The sequence below is a fragment of the Gobio gobio genome, assembly GCF_949357685.1.
Source record: "Gobio gobio genome assembly, chromosome: 25".
In the NCBI taxonomy this organism is placed as follows: domain Eukaryota; kingdom Metazoa; phylum Chordata; class Actinopteri; order Cypriniformes; family Gobionidae; genus Gobio; species Gobio gobio.
The window spans coordinates 26,627,411-26,645,271 of record NC_137121.1 but is presented as its reverse complement, the minus strand read 5'-3'; the positions used below and the strand labels follow the sequence as shown (position 1 = coordinate 26,645,271).

At 37.8% G+C, this 17,861-nt stretch overlaps 1 protein-coding gene across 3 annotated transcripts in view; it reads right to left on the bottom strand.

The window, feature by feature from the left end:
- Window positions 1-636: 636 nt before the first annotated feature.
- The window catches only part of banp (BTG3 associated nuclear protein), a 70,796-nt gene continuing 53,571 nt past the window's right edge, over window positions 637-17,861 (bottom strand). Inside the window, exons 12-14 of one of the 3 annotated variants that reach the window (XM_079809304.1) lie at window positions 11,690-11,830; window positions 1,814-1,862; window positions 1,397-1,478 (exon numbers count right to left, since the gene is read on the bottom strand). In XM_079809304.1, the coding sequence (XP_079665430.1) occupies window positions 1,845-1,862; window positions 11,690-11,830 (159 nt within the window). In that variant the 3' untranslated portion in view covers window positions 1,397-1,478; window positions 1,814-1,844. Of the gene's footprint in view, window positions 1,479-1,813; window positions 1,863-11,689; window positions 11,831-17,861 lie in introns of all 3 variants that reach the window. The other 2 variants (XM_079809302.1, XM_079809303.1) reach the window with 2 other exon arrangements.

The window sequence follows — 17,861 nt, the reverse complement described above, 5'->3', positions numbered from 1 at the left end:
CGGTTGCCGTTTACGCTTTCAAAACAATTCCTTGTGTACTCAAGGGGGAGCCCAAGCTCATTAAATATGCAAATCTTATCCAATCCTAGATATGGGCGCTTACTTCCAAGTCTTCAGTGTGGCACGCCCATGAAAACAGAGTGTTCCAGGAGAGAGGCTCACAACCAGGGCAGAAAATGGCCTATTAGTTATTCATAATGATGTTTTTTAATGTAACGTCATACGTTGACCTCAGACAACAGTATAAAAAAATAAAACAAGCCAGTTCATGACACATTTAATTTGTCACGTTGACAAATGGAAAGCTGTTTGGTTTGAAAGGGACTTCTGTGTGAGCTGTGCCTCATAAATCGCTGACAATGGATTTACTGTGAATTTTTGTTGAAATGCAACCTTTTTTAAACCAAAATTCACCTTTTAGTGTTTGTCTGGCAGACTCGGTTAAAGCTGCTGTTACTTGTTACTCAGGACACTGTATGTGGAAACAACGGTCATTTATTCATTTTGAACAAATCCTTCATACACAAATATATATATATATATATATAATATACATATATTTATATATATATATATATATATATGTGTGTGTGTGTGTGAAAAAGTACATATTTCATATACTACGTTAACACAGTTCACTGTCGTCATATTACTGTGTATTAGCCCTACAAAAGCTCCACAAAACTTTCAGTAGTTGATTTTTTTCTGTACAATAAAGCTATATGAAACAAAAAATATTTAGACTAACCATTATGAAAACAAATTGATTATTGATGAATGAAGACGGGGCAGACCTCAAACATACCCCAGTCTTTCACCAATTCAAACACACATACACACCAAAAAACATCACAATGAGGAGTTAGCAAAACCTTGGATTATGAACTGAAGCATATTTTACATAGCTGCTGATTCATAATATATATGATAATGAAAGTCTACAAAGTCAAATGACACATGGCTAGGTTTAGGTGACCGCTTTAAGCCCAGTAACTCGAACTCGAATCTTTAGTTAACCATGCTTGTTCCTTGCATATGAGGTACTTCAGATAGACTGAAGAGGAAAAAGCCTTCTGTTTTGTTCAGTGCCAGAGAGATTCGATGAGCCAGCGATGAAGCCAGCATTGCTTATATGTTACTAAGCACTCTGTGACTGTTATTGGTGGGAAACGGCCAGTAGTTTCCAAATGAGCTGACATGTTACAACAAATTGCATTTGTTTTACTTGGATTTAGTCAATAATTGTTGACTGACAGCGGTGGTTTCGGTTGAGCGTTTGAGTTTGAGTGGCCGCGTTCCTCGGTTTCGCCCTCTCCTTGATGCTCTCAAGCCGAATAGCATTGTTTATGAACACATAAGAAGGTTTTTCAAGTGCCTGGCATCTGGATCTGAACCACCTCTCCGTTCTCGGTTTGTTGAAGCTGAATGGCCTCCTTTACGTCCATCTCCGCCTGCAGCGCCGGAGTCAGAGCTTCAGCCTGAGAACAAAAAACAGTGATTGAGTTATAAAGTGTGTCATTTTGTGCTACTAGAAACACGAAATGCAACTGCAAAAACAGACCACTGTCCTACCTGTTACAACAGGTTAGGTAACGCTATATATAAATATATTATTTATTCTTGAGGACCAATTATAAAATGATTTCTGAAGGATCGTGTGACAATGACAATGATAATGATGCTGAAAATTCAGGACTACATTTCATTTAAAAATATATATAAAAAAACTGTAAAAAAAAAACAGTTGTAAAAAAGTTATTTTGCATTGTAATAACATTTAAAAATCAAATAAATACAGCTTGGGTGTTCTCACCCAGAGTACATGAGCGCTGACGGCCTGGAGCTCACATCTGCGAAAGCGTCTAAACAAATTGGAAAACAAGCGCTATGTTTATATATGAGTCACACATTTGAGGTCTAAATAACTGCATTCTCACCTAAAAACTCCTAAAACTACATTTCGTAACACAATAACATTAGTATTTGTAAAAAATATGGTGGATATGCTCGACCGCCGTGACCGTCGCCGCAAGCAGAGTGATACAAACGGATACTGGGAGAGTATCGCACAGCTCTCAGCCAATCAGATTCGAGAACCGGAAAGAACTGTTCTATAATGTTGTATAGAAAGACAACATTATCTATCAACCCCCCCCCCGCCGCCAAAAAAAAAGTGGTCAAAAGTGAAAATTCAGATCTTCACCCTTTATTATTATTATTTTTTTTTTTGGTTAAAGATTTTGTAAGCGTATTGCGTAGTTGTGCATTGAGTCAATGGTATTATTTGTTATAACCCAATGAAACATAGCCTGGCTCCGCCCTCCTACGTACTTCTGCTAAATTTTCCTTTTCCTTCAGTACTCTGTCTGGGACTGCTGTATGTGCTTCAAACTGATTTTTACCGGTCCAATCAGCGAACAGAGGGAGTGGCAGAGATGACGTTCTCTAGCCGTCACAATTTGGCCCTTGTCAAACTCGCTCAAATCCTTACGCTTGGCCATTTTTTCTGCTTCTAACACATCAACTTTGAGGACAAAATGTTCACTTGCTGCCTAATATATCGCACCCACTAACAGGTGCCGTGATGAAGAGATAATCAGTGTTATTCACTTTACCATAATGTTATGCCTGATTGGTGTGTATATATATATATACAGTGTGTGTGTGGCCTGGTAAATCCTACATTATAGTGACAAAATGTTCACACAAAGATGACAATATCCAAAATCCTTTTCCTTGTGGGGACATTTTTTGTTCCCCATGGGGAAAATAGCTGTTGTGTGAGGGGTAGGGTTCAGGAATAGAAAGTACAGTTTGTACACTATAAAATAATTGTTTATGGAATGTCCCCATAAAATATAAAAACTTGTGTGTGTGTGTGTGTGACTTCAATACTTCCAAAATGATTTTATTTATTACATTTTGTTGGAATTTGATTGACTTGAGGGACTCTCGACAGTAAAACATAAACATGAAGCCAATATAGTATTATGACATTTGTCTGACATCAGCTGAATTCCATATTAATGCGCCATATTAATAGTGTGTCAACCCTGGACTTATGCACCCAACATGTCAAAAAGGAATCCTTTGCATAAAAAACAACAGAAGTATCTGTCTGCAATGTGGTTTGACACATGGAGTGTCTATTCTATTAAAATAAAGTGTGTATACATATCTATCGCCACCCTGTACATCCCGCCATTCGCCCAGGCTTGATATGTCTCTTTTTCCCATATTGACGGAGGCAGTGAAAGCCGACGAATACAACGCTGACAGGTGTACAGATTGATACAGCAAAAACAAAGACCAGGACAACAACGAGAGATGGAAAAAGAGGAAAAAAGTAAAGGGTCAGATGAAGGCTACACTTTATCTCAGTCGTCGAAATAAAAACACTCCTTCGGAAAAGAAAAAAAAAAGATGGAGGGAGTGATGCAGGGGGAGACGATGCAGGATGAGTCACTTCAGAGTATGTGGAGTGAGTCATTCCTTCCTCAACACACGCCAGGGGAACAGACCGCACACCTGCACGGTGCAAAGACTCAAACTGTACTCAAGGGCATGGCCCAAAAGTGCCAAGACTCTTAAAACACAGCCCATTTGATGCGAGACACTCGCAGGCTGTGCTTTTCATCTTAGGTGTTAAGTGCAGAGTCCTCGGGGGCCGATTTCCTGCGGCTCCACAAGAGGGCACTCATTAGGGCCAATGAGGGAGTTCATGACTGAATCATTTAACAGCATCGCAGAGTAAGCGAGCTGACACTTCTATCGGACTGTACAGAGAACAGAACTTCCTGGCCGGAAACATCTCTTTATTTTCAATGATTTTTATCTCTGCTGAGCAAATGTGTGATATGGAAACTATTAAATGAAGAAAAAACAAGGAAAAGTTAAGGGGTGTGTACATACAAAAATTCTGTAAACACTAGCACATGTTATGTGCAGCAGATGAGAGCGATTTAAATAATCCTGAAATTCACATAGAGAGAAGCGCCGTGACCTCAGGATGGTGGTTGAGTGGCAACAGGGGGATCAGAGCATCATCTATGTGAAGACTGCCGTCTGAAATCATTTCAGCTGGAAATTAAATGATTCAACTGACTACAAGTTGCAAGATTTTCTAGAGTTAAAATATTTTTTTTAAATCTACCTAGTAAAAAAAGATATGCATTTGATGTCATTTCTTGGCTTAGCCTTTATGCGGTGTTGAAAACCCAGTAACACCTTTGGTGTTCCCGATCAAAAACGACTGGCCTAATTTAAAAATTGCTTATAAATCGCTCCTTATGCTATATTATCACCAAATACTGGATTCAATCTTTTTGTCAACTTTTTTCAATTAGGACACAACACAAGTAACATGGTGGGGGAAAAAAAAATCACAAAATTGGGAAAAAGCATTTTCGGGAAAAAAAAAATCCTCTATGGGTCAAAATGACCCGAACACAGCTCATCAAGTAGGTTTTAATGGGTCAATAAAATTTAAGTAAATTAAAATAAATAACTAAAAGTCAAACCCTTTTATTTATTTTAATTTTACTTTAATTTTGCCTTGAGGTCCACTACTGTTCTGAGGTACACTAAGGTTTTATTCAGTTTATATATTTTAAAGGTGCACTATGTAACTTTTCGGTCTGCTAGAGGTCGTCTATTCAAAACAAATGCGTAGTTTGATGACGCCACATTTGAGCGCAGAATCTTGGGACATGTGGTCTTCACCTCACAGCCGGTGGAAAAGACTCGGGTTAGGACTCGGGCAGAAATCATGTTCATGGATGCGATTATTAACGTTACTGTAGTATGAAGCAGAGCTGGACCGAGTGTTGTGGGAGCTGAGCGAGCGATTGTTAATGAGAAGACCGGCGGGACTTTTATTATGACACAGTCATCGGCGCCACTTCCGGTTTTCCGGTCATGACTATGAGGTAACGCAGCTCTGTTTATCATATTTGATACATCTGAGTGTGTTAAATGATGTTATGGCGTTACTCTGTGCCTTTGCTCGGCGGCTGCTATGACACTTGTTCACACTGCAGTGAGAGTAAAGCGTTTCTGCAAAATAAAACCGGAAACCGAGAGAAACGCAGATATGACGCAATCGACAGGCGACTCCCTCACACGTCCCGGTTCCTTGGTTAAAATAGCAATTTCTCAAGATTTACGTTAAGTTTTTATTTATTTTTGTAATCACTTTTTCCCTCCTAATGTCCACTTACACTCCCTTAAATATTTATTTATTATTTTATATATTTCATTTTTTCCCTGAGGTCCACCTTTACTCTTAGTAGATTTTTAATATTAATTTAAATAATGTTTTTTTTTTTTTTTTTTTTTTTTTTATTACCCACTCTCTGACTAAATATGAACAGTTTCCAGATGATTTTAAATGAGAACGCAACAATCACAGCAAATCGAATTATATTTGATCTTTAATATACAGATCTATGGAGCAGGAATCTGGACCAATGAGATCTCACTGTGGGTGTGATTAAGATAAAAGAAATGGATGAAAAATCGAAATCACAGTTGCTACTGGTTCGGACACATTTATTTGAATTAAATGGATCAAACATTTGCATTTTCCCCTCCACCCTTCCTAAAATTGATGTAAATATGAACGCAAATGAAATAAACATGGTCTATATTCAGGTTTTTTTTTCTCTTAAACTCTTTTAAGATTTTAAATATTACAATTGAAACTAGAGAGCAGGATATAAAGCATGCAGAAATGGATGGTTTCACTTTATTTTGATGGTCCCCTTGAGACATCCAGTTGACTAAGTAACATTAACATGTCAACTAACTCTCATTAGAGTATTAGGACTGTTAGGTTCAGGTTAGTAGAATAAATTGACATGTAGGTGCAACGTTACTTACAGCCAACAGAATGTCTGAAGTGGACCATCAAAATAAAGTGTTACGGAATTAATTAACATGTAAACAAATTCCTCGCCGAAACATCCTCCCCAAAACAGCAGCTTTTCTGTTAGCTAACTACAGTACAGTACCACTGCTAAGCGAGCTCATGCCACAAACATTATTCATTTCCTCTGGCAGCTGTTTATTTGATTCCTGTCACAATAACAGGTGCTTCGTCACACAACAACCTCAATCTATAATCGATTCGCTTGGTTGATTGCGTCAAATGCTGCGGATGCGGCGATCTGCTCAAGCATCAAAGTCCATTAACAACTTTCCAACAGCTTTGATGTGTACAGTATAATTGCAGAGCCAATTTGGAAGGCTTCCAGACCACCAAGGAAAGCAACAAGTGAGGCTAGAGACCCTCTGATGGGCGTTCATCATCAAGCTGTTCTCACTAACTGCTTTCCGGGGTTTGGTACAGCCTGCTTAGACAAAGATGAGACACTACATATTTGAAAGTTGGCCAAAACGCAAGTGTGTAATATCCGTGAGACAGAGAAAGAGGAAAAGAAAGATGCAGGTCACAAGACCGTACAACAAATTTGGCCCAGTTACAGCATATCTGATAAAAACAATATACTTCAAAGAGAGGAAGGGGAACATTTGTTTTTGTATGTTTACAGCAAAGTATAGAGAGGGGGAGGGTCTGAAAATGAAGAGGTCATGGTGATGTCATCTGTAAAGGACAGTCGTTTCAGAGGCGAAGTTATTACACTTTAATGAAAGATTTCAGAAGACAACGAGACCAGCAAAGTGTATTAGCAAAGTAAAAATAAGCACTGACTTTATGCAGGAAATGCCCTTTAAGAATATTTAAACCATAAGCGCCCAAAGGTCTCCGTCTAAAGAGGTTTTAGTTGTACCAGCCTAACCACTTTAAAGGGCAACTGTGGTAAAGGCCTCGTCCTCGTCCCTGTTACCAAATAGCTCACATTCTCCCGACTCACAAAAGCCATACTGGGGGTGCGTGCCAGTGGCGTTAGTGTCTGTGGAGTGTTTGAGAAATGTAAGAGGGATGTTCCACAACAAAGGGCACTGAAATGTCTGTTCTCAGTGTTCATTTTTACATTGTTTCGTTTCAGTCATACATTTTGTCCGCCAAGCATTTTCTCCCAAGGCTAGCGTATTTTTCCAATTGTTTTCAACAATGGGAGCGCTGCATCTTTAAAATGGCAACAGCATGACGAAGCGCTGAGTGCTTATTTCACGATGAGCCCTCTCGTTTTTTTCCCGCCATGAGTTGAAGAATGTTCAACTTTAAAACCCAGTGCTCATCACTGTTTTACCCAGCAGTCCAATATTATTGAAGGAGGGGCGGGACAAATACCACACCAACCAACCGTCACATTCTGCGTGTACGTACAACGATTACGACTGACAAATATAGCTGCAAGCAGCAATACCGGGGCCAAGCGCAACAGAAGCAAACAAGAAAGCTAGCAGCAGACCAACTGAAAAAGATTTGAGGCAAAAATGTTAAAACCCCACATTAAAACATCGAAACATTAAAACACAAGTTGTATAGAGCCAATTTCATATTTTGTTTAATTATAGCGCCACCAAGAGGCACAATCCTACAAATGTTTTATGTCTTAAATAAAATATCTTGTTTCGTTTTGGAGTTATAGACATTTATATGAAAAAACACGTAAAAAATGACTGACACCTGACTTTGATTGGATTTTACTACCTCTTACTATCAATATTTTGACATTTGGGTATTAGCAAACAGCTATCGACCTATGTTACCGAACTTCTGATGCTGGTTTCGTCTCGATCGGACTAGCGGTTTTGAAGATATCAGCTAACGTTTTATAAACGCTAAATTACCACACTGCACAAACCATTCGCAGAAACCTGATAAGTCTGGTATTGTTGGACTTGGCAAGGATTCAGGAGACAAAAAAAGTTACTCCCATGAAAATAAGTCAACAACACCCAAAGTTATAAGCGTTTGAAAAAAAAGAATTCTCCACTAGGTGGCGCTGTTTCGAAACTTCTCAGGCTCCTTCAGGGCATCGTGTTGATGACCCATACCGAGTTTCGTAACAATCCGTTCATGAGTTCATAAAATACAGCATTTTAGCACATAAATCTAAATGGCCGACAGCCAAAATGGCCGATATGGTAATATTGGATATCACACGACTCGGCATGCCGTCCTGAATCTAATCTAATGAATTTTTCGTACCTCCGGACCAGTAGGTAGCCATAAGTGTATTTTTGCAACCGCTACGTACAATTTGTTTGCGTGTTAATCGAAAACGATTGGACGAATCAACTTCAATTCCATAACTTTTTGCCAGCATTGTCTGTAGATGATCTGGTTCAATTTTCGTGAAAATCAGAGCAACGGCCTAGGAGGAGTTCGCAAAAGTAGGTTTTTCAGTTAATTAAAAATGGCGGGAAAATTTTCATGACGGAAAATGACGTCATATGGTGGAATCAAATCGAATTGAGCCACGGAATCAGAGGAAAAAATAATTTTGTTTCTATTCCTTAGGGTTCAAAAGTTATTAACATAAACATGAGTGAAAATTTGGACAGGTGGTGGCGCTAGAGGGATTGTTTAGAGACTCCAAAATTGGTGTGGTTAATGTTGGACCAGACCTCTAGCTGTGTGCCACATTTCATAACTTTCCCGCAAACGGTTCTATGGGCTGTCATAGACTTCAATGGAGGAATAATAAGAAATCTAACGGTTTCAATAGGTGCCTCCGCACCTTCGCTGCTTGGCCCCTAATAAGAAGTACATCTCTTCATCCAAAACTAGTGCCAGAGAAAGTACATTACATTGTGTTGACACTTTTATATTCAGAAACAAACTCTTTGTGCAAATCAGATACTAGTAACACCTCTACAAATTTTCCATATAGCACATATAGGTTCACGTTGCAGAATACGGTTGTCAGTCCTGTATTTGAGTCCTTAATGAGGTTAGTTTCACACACAGTACAGTTACTTACAGGAGTGACAACCGCATTCTATAACTGGACTCAGGCTCGGAAATTTTCAGGACTCGCAACCGCATTCTTGTAAAACCAACTGGTTGTGTGTCATGTCATAAAGTGCGAGAGAGCCGCTCTCCTGAGGGGTTTCATGTGTGGTTGTGCTTTCTGTAACTTACAGCGTCGGAGATATGAGCTGTGTGTCATCTGAAGGTTCTATATCCAGTCACTGATCTTAACCGGAGCGGCTCCTGTCAGTTTCGTGCTCTATGTGTGACTCAAATGCCGTGTAATGCGCGAGGTTCCGGCTAGTGCGTTTATATTGAAGATTTTGACGTTTAATGAAGATTTGACGGATGAACTCGCCACTCAATTGGACTCTTGTCATGTCAAAAGTGATAAGACTTTTCAGTTTTATGGACGTCACCATCTTCAATATTACTTTTGTCACTGTCACTATAGTTACTAGTAAGAGAATGATTCTTGTTGCACGTTCATACAGACAGAATTCAAGACGCTAATGTAAAGCCCTGTTTCCACCGAGATTACCCAGAACAATTTGTCCGAGGAACTTTTTTCCCCACGCCTGTTGCTTTCTGCGTTTCCATCAGTCTAAAGTACCGTGAAGATTAGTCCGGTGGCGTAGGACTGAGCGCGACTTTCCAGTTCCCACTGGATTTCGTCCTCTGCATATAAGCTTAATAAAGCCTGAACCTCGTCATTGGTCCATTGGTTGTATTTTTTTTTAACTCCATTGTTGATTCGAATAGCAAAGAACTCTTACTGCACGCACCGCAACTGACTTTTAAAAATGGTGGTTGAAATAAAATACAGCGCCCAAGTCCCACTCCCGAAAGTTCCTGAACGTTGAAAAAGTACTACGTCGCGAGCAGGGACTTTCTGAGGGGGATATTTTTACCCGGAACTTCATTAAGACCCTGGTTCCTGCGGTCGAAACACACCGAGTACCACCCCAAAGTCCCTAGTTTTGGGACTCAAACACTGCTTAAGTTGCTGTGTGAACGAGACATTTCGAGACTCACACCTGAAAGTAAATGTGGTTGTCAATCCCAAAAAATTGACAGTTTTGAATGTAGCCATAGCGCCTCAACTGAAAAGAAAAGAAAAACCGCTGCGTGGCTGAAGCGTTTAAGAAGAGCGCTTAAGTTTTCAGTTGCCTATGTTTTGGTGGACACACGGCATTAATGAAAATAATTACATTTTGATAACATTTCATCATATTCATTAGTTTTAGCCCATAGCCCGGTTTTATTTGATGATTGTGTGCAAAATGACCAAAAAGTGTGTCAAAAGGTACTAGATCAAACTTTTTAAAAAATGTCCACTGAGTTACCACTCTTTTTCAGTCATTCTTTATTACTTTAAGTATGTTTTAATTCATTATTTTAGAGCTTAAGTAAGATAAATTGTTCAGTATAGAAATTTTCATGACTTTTCAATGATTTTTTTTTTAAAGATTGGACTAAATGTTCTAGCCAATTAAATATTTTAAAGTAATAAAGTAATTAAAGTAATTATATATAGTAATATATTAGAAAATATAATAACATTTTATGAAATACTATGATTATTTTATAATTGATTTATTAATTTAATTCATTTTAATTTATTATTATTTACTTCAGGCCTAGAAAATCACACTATTTCTCAGATTTTTCCCCGACCATTGGAAATATCAATGCTTACAAATGAAAAAGAAAATATCTGCACTCGCTTGTCTTCTTAATAAATTATTAATTTAATTTTAATTTTATATGCAACAATGCACATATGGGTCATTCAAACATTTCTTTTTTTGATCCATGACCACTGGAACATTGTTTCCAGAAATATTCCAGGCATTTATCAAATGTATGACAAAATCTATTTGAATCAATTCATTCTACATAGTTATTTTTCTAAAAAAATATATATATTTTTTTACATCATTGATATTTACTTACACATTTACTTTTTTCGCCAACTGTATACATTAATCTAATTCATTTTATTGTCATAGTTGTTGGTCTTACTAGGCAAAAATTCTTGGCCAACCAAAATTTGCGCCACTAATTTTGCTCATAAGATTACCACCGATTGTTCGTTTCAGATTTAAAACAGTGTTTGCTTTTCTAAAGACAGAAACATAAAAGCAGATGTGCAAGTATGCAAGTCAAACTTGAAACCTCACATGAATCAAACACGTGAGAGCAGCTGGGGAAATGTGGTGACCTGTAATGACTGTCAAACCTCTAAATGTGTTTGAATGTGTGTGCACGCCATATAGTGGCTCTGAAACGCAGTAAAAGCATCATGGGGAAGTGATTAGAGTAAAAACACACATCAAGCAAGGCTGGAGCATGTTGAGAGCTTGATGTAGAAGCATGAGATGGAAAAGAGGGATAAAATAATAAAATAGACAGGGAGTAAAAGGACAACTAGAGGCTATTTATTATTAAGAGGAAAAACAAACTGATCTGGGTTACTGATTAGCCCAAAGTGAGCGGAGAGCAGGTTAAGATCACTGCCTGCGGCTTCTACAGAGAACACATGGTGAGAGAGCGAGTTAAAGACTTTGAAATGTATAGATCACACATATAGGCCACTACGCCACCCTGCGGTGTTGGTACAGAACTGCCACCCACCACAGATAGTGGAGATGACATCCTTGCAACACCTGTGCAACATTGGTGGTCGTTTTGTGACAGAAAACATTCCTCCCTCAAATAAAATGGTTATACGCCAGAGATAGCGTTGTTGATGAAAACGTTAATATGGTAAGTTGTGTTTGTGTGTGTTTTGGCTTATCTTACTTGTACTGCGCCAGTGTGGTCGGTCACCGTTCCCAGCTGGACGTATTGCACCTGAATATCGTTACCCTGGAGAGGGGATGCATCAACCCCGCCGGACCCATCGGTCGACGCCACGGCGATGAGCTGCGGCCCTCTTAGCACCTGGAGAAATAAATAAATGGGGGATAAAAGAAAAACATTAGCACTATGCTGGGAAACGACTAGGTAGAACTATGTTAAATGCTTATTATCAGTTGGAAAGCGATCATCGTTATTTGTTTAAGTGTTGTTGTATCTGGCCCACAGTGCTCTAGACACAACACACTGCTTAAAGTTCCCAGCATGGCTTAATAGTTGTAGTAAGAATCATTCTTAAGTTACAAAGTGACTAATTTCAGTGACTAATGTTGTCTAACATGTGAATGGTGTGGCTGTTTAATTGGAATCAGACACCAAATCAAAATTTACTGCAGGCTGTTCTCTAAATTGCCAACACAAATATTCTTCATGTGAAGAATCGAAAACAACCAGATGAGTTAAAAAATGAAAAAGAAAAAAAACCGCCAGCAGAATAGCTTTTAAATTTCATGAAGCTCACCATTCTGGGTTTTCAGTTACTTTTGAAATGTTTTTTTTTTTTTTTTATCTTGAAAGATGCACCAGTGTTATTAGCCAAAACTATTTAAGACATTTTTGGTCATTTAAATAAAGCTGAAATAAAATAAAAGTATTAGTATTAGTATTAGATGAGAAACATTTTTTTTTTTTATTATTTAAATTAGAAATGTAATTTACAACTAATGGATATATATATATATATATATATACATTCATGCAGTATTTTACAATAATCAAATATTTTGCATGTGCAGTGTTTTTAAAACTATATATCCAAAAAAATACTTTGTCATAAAAGAAATGTATCATTATTATAAAAAAGGTAGTTAGTTAATAGCCTCAAACTGGAACTAAAAAAAAAAAACGTAATTATAAAAACCTATAACAAAAAAGTACAACAATTAACTTGTAAAGTGCTACAAGTGGACTTGCATCATTTTTGTTTTTTGTGAAACATATCTAATTCATTATAGAATTCCCCTGACTTTTCCTGTTTCTAATTTTAAAATTACATAAACATATATTAAATTAAACATGTATCAAGCATTTATAAAATATATGTCTGGATTATGATGCTTTGTTGAATGTCATGGTTTACAAGAACTGGTCTTTTTTTTGTTAAAAAATATCTAGTTACAGTAATAGCTACACAATACTGAAAAAAAAGAAAAAAGTTTTTTGATTGTACGGAAAAATCCAATCATCTTTGTGTGTTCTACTGAATAAAGTAAGTCACATGGGTGAGTGAATTATGATTTTTATCATAATTTCTAGGTAAAATATCCATTTAACTAAGTAGCACTTCTAGTTAGTTATTCTCCAACACTGCTGCTAGGATAAAAATGTTTTCCTCAAAATGTTATCATTTTGGAAGTGGAAAGTGAGATTCAAATGATATTCTGTTTTTTATACAGTAATGATTCTCTAAATATGCTGCAATCCCTTACATAAATGAATCATTGTGCTTTCCTTTCTAAAACTATTACCAATTTGTTCCTTTCAGTCCTTGCTGATTGTTCTTTTCTAACTTAATTTAACATATCAATCACCTCATTGTTTAAACAAAATTAAAATCCTCACAGTTTACATTTTAATCTGCTAATGATTCCACTTATTCCATAGTTTATGCAACTGCCTGCCATAAACCACAATAATGTGCACCTGTTTTCACGCTTTTCTTTTCACATCGTCAGGAAGTTCAAAAGTCCACACTTGCATATAGCATGTCAAATGAGTAGGAAGTCCAGTACTAAGTATTTACAATACAGTAGGCGAACAACATCTGGGTGGCACACAACATCTGCTGAGACTCTGAAGTATGCAAGTTCAGGACACTTTGCTATTTTGAAAAGTTTGAAAGTTAAGGAGGAAAAAAGTTCCATTAAAATGCCCCCATTATGCTATTTTAAAGGTTACTCATTTTTATTCTGAGGTCTCTTATAACAGGTTTACATGCATCCACGGTCAAAAAACACTTTTTCTCATAATGCACATTGCAGCATCACAGCATCTTACAGTGTCTGAAACGGCTCGAGAAAGCATTCAGTCTGATTCAGATTGGTCAGATGGCCCAGTCTGTTGTGATTGGTCTACCGCTTACAGCACGTATCGGAAATTAAACATCTATTATCATATCTGAATTTTAGCACTTGATACACAGTGATACGAACAGTAATGATGGTGTTGGTTTTACCGAATAAATTCCAGAGCGAGTCCTCATTCTTTATCGCTGGTTTTACCGAATAAATTCCAGTGCGAGTCCTCATTCTTTATTGTTGGTTTTACCAAATAAATTCCAGTGCGAGTCCTCATTCTTTATCGTTGGTTTTACCGAATAAATCTCAGTGCGAGTTCTCATTCGGTTTTACTGTATCAATTCCAGAGCAAGTCCTCATTCTTTGGTGTCGGTTTTACCGAATAAATTCCAGTGCGAGTCCTCATTCTTTATTGTTGGTTTTACAGAATAAATTCCAGCGCGAGTCCTCATTCTTTATCGTTGGTTTTACAGAATAAATCCCAGTGCGAGTTCTCATTCTTTAGCATTGGTTTTACCGAATAAATTCCAGTGCGAGTCCTCATTCTTTATTGTTGGTTTTACCAAATAAATTCCAGTGCGAGTCCTCATTCTTTAGCGTTGGTTTTACCTAATAAAATTCAGTGCGAGTCCTCATTCTTTAGCATTGGTTTTACCAAATAAATTCCAGTGCGAGTCCTCATTCTTTAGCATTGGTTTTACCAAATAAATTCCAGTGCGAGTCCTCATTCTTTAGCATTGGTTTTACAAAATAAATTCCAGTGCAAGTCCTCATTCTTTAGCGTCAGTTTTACCGTATAAATTCCAGCACGAGTCCTCGTTCTTAAGCGTCAGTTTTACCGTATAAATTCTAGCGCAAGTCCTCGTTCTTAAGCGTCAGTTTTACCGTATCAATTCCAGCGCGAATCCTCATCTTTTGTCATCAGTTTTACCGTATCAAATCCAGCGCGAGTCCTCATTCTTTAGCGTCGGTTTTTACATTTACATTTATGCATTTGGCAATCGCTTTTATCCAAAGCGACTTACAGTGCACTTATTACAGGGACAATCCCCCTGGAGCAACGTGGAGTAGAGTGCCTTGCTCAAGGACACACTGGTGGTGACCACTGGGATCAAACCAGCAACCTTCTGCATATCAGTTCAGTGGTTTGACCCACTGGACCACCATCTCCCACTAAAGAATGGGTTTTACAGAATAAATACCAGCGCGAGTCCTCATCCTTTGTCGTCGGTTTTACCTTAATCAATTCCAGAGCGAATCCTCATTCTTTGTCGTCAGTTTTACCGTATCAAATCCAGAGCGAGTCCTCATTCTTTGCCATCGGTTTTACCGTATCAATTCCAGCTTGAGTCCTCATTCTTTGGTATTGGTTTTACTGTATCAATTCCAGCGCGAGTCCTCATTCTTTAGTGTCGGTTTTACAGAATAAATACCAGCGCGAGTCCTCATCCTTTGGAAGTGCATGCAAAGTGGATTTGCTTTCACAGTGCATAAAACAGTAAAAGTAAACACTGTCCGCGGTAGTGAAGACCAATGAAGAGCATAGCTGGCATTATTCAAATTTGTTATAAACATATGTGGATATGTTATGGAAGTGAGAATGGAATCGCTGACGACTTGTTTTTGGCAGTTCAGAAAAGATTCTTTCTTTTAGGAGACAATAACTTTATTTGTCGTTCACTTCGATCTTTAAAACTTTGCAGACCTTTCTTGAAAAAGCATAATAGGAGCACTTTAAAAAAGACTAGAAGTAATAGTTTTAGCGAATTCAACGCACTACAATAGCACAGGACTTCGGACGTGATCCAAGGGTAGAAATGTTCAGGATCTGACAATCAGGATTGACCGAATATTTTTTTTTTCTTTGCAAGGCATTAAGCAATTGTCTATTTGCTGTTACAGGATTAAAAATTGCAAAACTATGGGACTGCAATATAAAACTAAAAGCTTAAATGCTTATGCTTGATTGCCAAGTCTGAAGTTTCAAGATTTTTAGGATCTGGCGTTAAAGTAAGTGGCAGTGCAAACACAATTCAAATCAGGCCAGGAATTTACTACTTTACAAAAGAAACAAAAAACTGCATTTCCTTATGCACGTGAAACTGATTCTGCCATGTCATAACAGCCCGGTGGAAGGCCCAGTCTCCAGCTGAGCTCTCACAAACACATTTCCATCCTGTGCCAAGGTCCTACTCATCAGCAAATGTAAGCAAAAACACATGCATGTGAATGTATGATCGCACATCGTGTTTGATTGCCACAAAGCAAGCTCGAACAGATCATTGATTACACACCATCTGACCACTAAAGGCGCTCTGATGTGGTCACCATGGTTTTGGATCCTCTGACTTCTCTTCAATTACTGGCACTAGTCTTCGACCTGAAATGTGAGTCAGTAATTTCTTCATTGCAGCAGTTGACCATTTCCACATGCACAATGTTCATTCAAAAACAGCCATTCGGGATAGAATTTAAATGAAACGTGAACTTCAGAGTAAACACTAATCGTTAATCATTACAGCTCTTCTGCGACTCCATACGGTGACACCTCTACGGTTCATCTTGTCGACATCAGCGCCTTGGAGCACCAGTGTGGGCATAAACAATCAAATCTGAGTCTCCCCAAGTGGGAACAGAACTGCCATGCACTCCCAATTAGGAGAAAGAAAATCTGCTGCACTGCACAAAAATCCCACAATAACCCCAATTTCAGCTCCAGTTCGTCTCTGCCCCCACCCCAGTTTCAAGCGCAGACGTTGACTTTAAAGTCATGAGTCAGTGGCATGCTTAGAGTTCATAGAAAACCCATGTGGTGCCCACCATGTCTCCAACGACATGGAGGAAAGATACCAATTATGCCACAAAGATTTCTTTTTTGATGCTGCCAGTCAAACCATGGGGAAATAATTACGAGCATACGATGTTGGGTTGGTTCAAACAGGATAAAATATCATTCAAAAACAAAAATGCAACTCATACATAAATTGACATGAATACAACTCTTCTAAGAGCATGTTTTTAATTTCGTAATTAAAATTCATTTTGATATTTTTTGGGAGACAGGCAAACATTTCAGGGTGATACAACGGCCTTATAATTAAGAAAAATCCTCATTAAAAGAATGACATTATTGAGAAGAAAATTATATGAAGTAGTTTAGAATCATTTTTAATTACCATTTCTTTGGGGGGGGGGGGGGGGGGGGGGGTGTACAAAACTGCTTATTAACATTTGAAAAAACTTTGTCGACAAAATCACAGTCAAGTGGCAAATAAAGCTAAACATTATTTCATGTCAAGACTGGTACAGCTCCCAAAAATCATAATGGTATTTGTGAATTAATAATTTATGCTGTTTTTTTAAAAATGTTCTGGGACATTATGATGATTTTTTTTTTTACTTATTTGCTACACCACATGACATATTTAGAGTTATTAAATTTTTTTTTATTTTTTTTTTTTAACCTATTTCTTTAGTTGAAAATGGTATGAAAGTTTTTCAAAACCATATCACACCAACATGAAAACAAAAAGTTAATTTCGAAGAATTGTTTCTTTCCTTTTGGCGTGTATTTGAAAGATTTTTCCTTTTCTTTATCGTGTACACTCTTGTATGTCATTGACCCATACTCTGGTAAACAAAGAATAGCATTAGAACAACTGAAGGATGGCCCAGCAGGTCTTAAGCACAAACACATGCACAAGTACAGAAATATGCACACAAAAGAAACAAGAGTAATTCACAGCTGAGGGACGTCTTTTTACATTTCCCATTTCCCATTTCTCATTCCATCATTTATCTGAACCAGAAAACTGCAAAGACACACACAGGAGGCACCAACATGGATACTTTCTCATGGAGACAATCATAAAACAATCAAAATAAAGAGCACAGCTCACTGAGCATTCATATGCCATTTTGAAACCATCCGTCAGGCCTCATAAAAGAAGGAAATGCACTTTTTCCACATTAAAAAGTGCGTTTTGGGGATTTATCCATTGAATAATACTTGTCAAAGCAAACACGACTACAACAGCAGG